Source organism: Ambystoma mexicanum, chromosome 13 (assembly GCF_040938575.1).
Source record: "Ambystoma mexicanum isolate Mex_15411 chromosome 13, UKY_AmexF1_1, whole genome shotgun sequence".
Classification (NCBI taxonomy): domain Eukaryota; kingdom Metazoa; phylum Chordata; class Amphibia; order Caudata; family Ambystomatidae; genus Ambystoma; species Ambystoma mexicanum.
The window spans coordinates 779412734-779418922 of record NC_090938.1 but is presented as its reverse complement, the minus strand read 5'-3'; the positions used below and the strand labels follow the sequence as shown (position 1 = coordinate 779418922).

The following is a 6189-nucleotide window of genomic DNA, read 5'->3' as shown; positions in this document are numbered from 1 at the left end:
ATTTCGTTTTTCGGTGATTGTATCTTTGAATTGAAATGGTCATTTCATTTTTTGTTCTGTGAAAGGTGCGTTCGTTCGAACGTTTTCCTCCAGTCAGGAGTGTTACATTGTGACGCCGCTCCGTGTGGAGCGGGTGCCTGCTCATTAATCCTTGTCATTCCATTCCTTTTGCAGAGGCGTTCGCGCGCCTTTTATACTTTGTTGCAATATTGTTCGTGTGCCTTCAGCTATCCTCTGTGCATTTCTCCCTCAGGGGAGTGTGTTCTGTAAATAGCCGGGCCTTTCGGAGCGTTCGCGCTCTTTCAGGCAGCCGGGCCCTGAGCTCGTTTGTCCGTGTTAATTGAGCTTGGTTTTCTCTGACAGGGTCACGGCCTCTCGGATTTCTGGGGGGGTTTTGTTTACAAGTGGCACATGTGTGTTTATACGCTGCTTGCGTATCTTGTGAGCCTCTCAGGCTAGGCCTGCCTGTTTGTGCTTGGTTAAAGTGAAGGTGCAGGAGCATTTTCCCACATTTATTGCACCTCATAGGAGTGATTTAATTTAATTTGCATTTATTTTATTTCCCTGTGTTTCCTTGTGTGCTCCTTTTATGCTCAGCCGGCTCGGCTCCCCCCACTCCTTTCACCCTGCTCGGGTGTATATTTGGCCTGCTCGGCTGTCACCTGTTTTTTCTCACCAGTTGGTGTGTTTCCTTTGTTAAAGCCTGCTTGGCTATTTGTGTGCTTTTAGCACAGCCTGCTCGGCTGCATTGATTAGAAGTTACACTTCTGTGGTGACCAATGATGGAGAGGCCTGCCATGGGTAATACTAATAATAATTCTGTTGCCCCTGTTTTAGCGGATGCCTGTACTCAGGTGCGCACTTCCAAGAAAACGGATAATGGGGGGGGGCAGGCGAATAGACAGCCTACAGTGGAACAGGCTATCCAGGCTTCCATTGATTCAGCCTTGTCTGACCTTAATAATACTTTGGCTTCTGCTTTTGACAGGCTAATAAACCGCATAGCGGATTTTCACCCCCCCCAGGCGGCGGGCCCCTCTGTGCAACTCCAACCCCCAAAAAAGTGTACAGGAAAAACAAAGCATATTTCGGGACAACTCAGTCCTCGCCCAGTTTCTTCCCCCGACTCATCCCCTGGTAGAGCCCAAAAGCGCAAAAGGGATGAATCCCACCCACTTTCCTCAACCCCTTGGTCTTCTTCTGCCCAGCTCCCTGCACAGCTATCCCCTATACCTGTTTCTTCCTCTGACTCTTCGGAGGACTCTGATTCGCCCCCTAAGAGGCGCAAGAGGAGAGTGGCTCCTGTTCCAGCCCAGGAAGGTCCTGTATTGGACATTAATGGGGTCCCCTTTTTTGACCCGGCCCTCATCTTGCATCCCAGGTCTGCTGAGTGGCAACCCTCTCAAGAGATTGCCTCGTTTCTAGAGTATTGGGTTAGGCGCCCACTACCTAAAGGGGACAGGAGCAAGTTACGATCAGAATGCCCTAGGCCAGTCCTGCAGGACAAGGTGGCGTGTACACCGGATATTGATCAACCCATGACGGTGTTTTTGTCTCAGAAGGGCAAGGACCCCAGGAAAGGGGTGGATAAGGCCTGGCGCAGCTGTCAAGACAAGCTCTTAGATGTTCTGGGTCCGGTCACTCAGATTTTTGAGATGGCTGAGGAGGCGGCGGCCTCCAACTCCCCGGTTGATGTAGTCATGTTAAGGGGTTGGATTCAAAGGACTGTTTGCCTGCTCGGCAACGCCAATGCGGCTATATCAAAAGAAAGGCGCAAGTCTCTTCTAATGAGACTGGACTCAAAGCTGGCGGATATGTCAGAAAGGGAAGCGGGCCCTTCCGCTCAAGGGAATTTGTTTGGGGAGAGTTTCCTTAAGGATCTGTCTGCGTATGTCCATACATTCACGGCCTTGGATAAGGCCCAGACTAATATAAAGAAGGTCTTCACTCAGAAGGTTTTTCCCAGGGCCGGACGAGGCAGAGCCCGCTCTTCCGGCCGCTTTTCCCAGGGCCATTCCCGCCCCCGTCAATTTGCCTCACGAGGCGCCCATAATCCATCCTCTGCTCGAGGTGCATACTCCCAATTCTTCCCGCAACAGTATTCGGGTTGGAGAGGACGTGGTGGCAGAGGTTCCAGGAGGTCCAGAGGAGCATCAGGTATTTTCCCGAGTGTTAAATGTTTTTTCCCTCCAAAGTATAGGAGGCAGGTTGGTCAGGTTTCTCCCACAGTGGGAATCCCTCACATCGGACCCCTGGGTGTTGCAGACAGTGCAGGGTTATCACATAGAGTTTTACTCCCCTCCTTGCCAGTTGTCAGTTCCCTATCCTTTGGTTCTGGACAGAGTAAAGCAGTCGCTGATAGATGTGGAGGTCAAGGACCTCATCTCCAAGGGAGCGGTGGTACCTGCCTCTTACAGGGCATCCCAGTTTCTGAGTACCATATTCCTAGTCCCAAAACCGGATCAGGGGTTCCGCCCAGTGATAAATTTAAAAGCTCTCAACTCCTTTGTGGTTTACCACCACTTCAAGATGGAGGGGATCCACCTCCTCAGGGACACCCTCCTTCCGGCAGATTGGATGGCCAAGTTGGACCTCAAAGATGCTTACTTAGTGGTTCCCGTGTTCCCTCCACACCAAGAGTTTCTCCAGTTTCAGTGGGGGGGTCGGGTTTGGCAATTTGCATCCCTCCCTTTCGGTCTGTCCTCGGCCCTGTGGTGCTTCACCAAGTTGATGAGGCCTGTGATGGCTCGCCTCAGGTCCAAGGGGATAAGGATAATTATTTATCTAGACGACATGCTCCTGTTAGCCCAGGATGCTCAGGTTTTGCTCTCTCATCTGCAGTTCACGATAACTCTTCTTCAGAGCCTGGGGTTTGTAATAAATGCCAAAAAATCCATATTGCAGCCTACGCAATGTATCCAGTTTCTGGGCTTCGATATAGATTCAAAAGATTGCATCCTTCTCCTCCCAGACAGCAGATTGTCCAAGATAAAGAAGGAGATCCGGGGTATTCTCAAAAGGGAAAGAATCTCCCTCAGGTTATTAGCCAGGATAGTGGGGATGTTGTCTGCATCTATTCAAGCAATTTTCCCGGCCCCACTACATTACAGAGCACTACAGCGTCTGAAGGCCCGACATCTTCGCAGATGTCTCTCTTACTCTCAGATGGTGGAACTGTCCCCGGAGGCCAGATTGGAACTCCTTTGGTGGCTCAAACACATGGAAGCATGGAATGGGAAAGCAATTTTTGGTCCCTCCCCGGATGTAGTTCTGGAATCAGATGCCAGCAGAGCAGGTTGGGGAGCCCGGTTAGGCCAGGTCTCCACGGGGGGGAAATGGTCAGAGGAAGAGAGGGATCTCCATATCAATTGTCTGGAACTGTTAGCGGGATCCTTTGCAGTCCGCAGTTTCCTCAAAGATCAGGGGAATTGTTGTGTGCTCCTACGCATGGACAATGTCTCAGCAGTGAGATATGTCAATCGTCTGGGGGGAACCAGGTCCAAGGTCCTAGCGGATCTGGCGAGGCAGTTTTGGCATTTCTGTCTGGACCGCAATATTGTTTTAAAGGCAGAGTACCTGCCGGGAGTCAGCAACGAAGTAGCAGATTGGAACTCCAGACACCTCCAAGACAGGAGCGATTGGATGTTACACAGGGACCTCTTTGCCAAGATAGACTGCCTTTGGGGTCCGTTTACAGTAGATCTGTTTGCCTCGAGGCTAAACTGTCAGGTGCTCAGGTTCTTCAGTTGGAGACCAGATCCTGGCGCTCTAGCTACCGATGCCTTTCTTCAGGATTGGTCAGGTCAGAGGCTGTACGCCTTCCCTCCCTTTGCGATGATAGCCAGAGTATTGGTTCATGTACGCAGGCAAGAGGTCACATTAGTGCTTCTAACCCCCTTTTGGCCTTCCCAGATATGGTTTCCGGCTCTCCTAGAGCTATCAGTAGACGTTCCTCGTCTTCTTCCCTTTCATCCTCAGTTACTAACGAACCCGGGGGGGTTTCCTCACGAGTTGGTCCTTCAGGGGCACCTCTCCCTTATGGCGTGGAAGATTTCAGCGCTACCTGGTGCTTCCGAGGCCTTTCGCAGGACTCTATGTCGGTCATCAGGGACTCTTGGGCCCCCTCTACCAAAGTGGGATACTCCTCAGCGTGGAACCGTTGGTCTAGCTGGTGTGTGGTTAGGCACCTCAATCCCATTTCTGCCCCTCCTGTAGAGGTGGTTAATTTCCTAGTGGGTCTATTTAAAGAAGGAAAAGCTTATAGAACCATTAATGGTTTCAGGTCGGCTATCTCAGCAGGTCACCTATTGGTAAAAGGGGAACCAGTGGGTAGACACTTCCTGGTGCGTAGAGCTCTCAAGTCTATTCGCATTAAAGTACCTCCAAAGCCTAAGTATTCAGTTCTTTGGGATGTTACCTTAGTATTGGATCTCTTTGGATCCTGGGCCCCTAATGAAGATCTGTCTTTACAGCAACTTTTTTCCAAACTAGCAATGTTGTTGTGTCTAGTGTCTATTAAATGAGTATCCGATATCAGGTCTTTAGATGTCGATAATAAAATGTTTACCCCTCAGGGAGTTACCTTTTTTGTTTCACGACGAACAAAGTGCATGACTTCCTCCATATCTTATCCAGCCTTCCCTGAAAACAATAAATTGTGTGTTGTAGCATGTTTAAAGTGTTTTGAGTTAAAAACTGAAAGTCTGCGTCCTCCTAATACCTCTCAGCTGTTAATTTCCTATAGGAAGCCCCATAAACCGGTATCCCCTTCCACTTTGGCCAGATGGGTTAAATGGATTATGCGGGAGGCGGGAGTGGATACTTCCGCATTTGGTCCCCATTCTGTTAGGGGTGCTATGGCCTCTAAAGCCGCCTTTTTGGGGGGCAGCCTAGATCAGATCCTTAAAGCAGCTGATTGGTCGAGGGAGTCAACTTTCAAAACGTTTTATCATAAGCGAATTGCTCATGTAGCGGTTAATGTTCTGCAAGGGCTTTGAACTTGCATAATAGGAGCCTCCTGTCTTGCCATAGAATACCTAATCCCCCACACTAGCGTGAGATGGGGGTTTAGATTCTATTAAAGACACGGAGGCGAATATTATCCCACCCACCCACCCTAATTGTGTTCTGTGTGTTTCAGATTTCGGGTGAGAGGTCCTGCTTTAAGGAGATCGGTTCAGGTTCTGTTGAGGAGTTTCAAGTTCTGTTACATGGATTCATCGTTCATGGAATTGTGTGAAGGATGGCTACAATAACTTATCTTAAAGGACAGCTTCAGAAAGAGGGTTTGCTATTGGAGAAAGGGACATTTATGGACTTGGCTGTATGCCCATTGGCTCCCAGGGGGGCATGACCTGTCCGCCATTTTGGAATGGGACTTTTATAAATGTGTTTTGTTGACATTGTGTTATTCATTTTCAAAAAGTTTTGTAAAATGTTATTTTCAAAAAACTTTTATAAAATGTTATTTTCTTTGCTGCTGTGTGTCTCAGTAAAGAAAGCTAATGCATAATATTCGCCTCCGTGTCTTTAATAGAATCTAAACCCCCATCTCACGCTAGTGTGGGGGATTAGGTATTAGTCTTTTGAAGGTAAGACACGCCTTCCAACAAGATGTAAACAGAATAGACAGACTGAGGGAAAGACAGTACACCAGCTCCTGCAGCTCCTCAGACTCTGCCCTGACTCTGCGCCCGCTCTGCGGGGGGAATTAGTCTTTTGAAGGTAAGACACGCCTTCCAGCAAGATGTAAACAGAGTAGACAGACTGAGGGAAAGACAGTACACCAGCTCCTGCAGCTCCTCAGACTCTGCCCTGACTCTGCGCCCGCTCTGCCGGGGGAATGAGTTTTTTTAAGGTAAGACACGCCTTCCAGCAAGTTGTAAACAGAGTAGACAGACTGAGGGAAAGACAGTACACCAGCTCCTGCAGCTCCTCAGACTCTGTCCTGATTCCGCGCTCGCTCCGCGGGGGGAATGAGTCTTTTGAAGGTAAAACACGCCTTCCAGCAAGTTGTAAACAGAGTAGACAGACTCAGTGAAAGACAATACACCAGCTCCTGCAGCTCCTCAGACTCTGCCCTGACTCCGCGCCCGCTCTGCGGGGGGAATTAGTCGTTTGAAGATAAGAAACGCCTTCCAGCAAGTTGTAAACAGAGTAGACAGACTGAGGGAAAGACAGTACACCAGC

At 49.3% G+C, this 6189-nt stretch overlaps 1 protein-coding gene across 1 annotated transcript; it reads left to right on the top strand.

Moving 5' to 3' along the window:
* The first annotated feature begins 274 nt into the window (after positions 1–274).
* On the top strand, positions 275–5210 carry LOC138521942 (uncharacterized). The gene is made up of 2 exons (XM_069635113.1): positions 275–2157; positions 5141–5210. Exons 1-2 carry the CDS (start codon positions 780–782, stop codon positions 5149–5151), a joined length of 1389 nt encoding a protein of 462 aa, XP_069491214.1. The 5' UTR covers positions 275–779; the 3' UTR covers positions 5152–5210.
* The last annotated feature ends 979 nt before the right edge of the window (positions 5211–6189 follow it).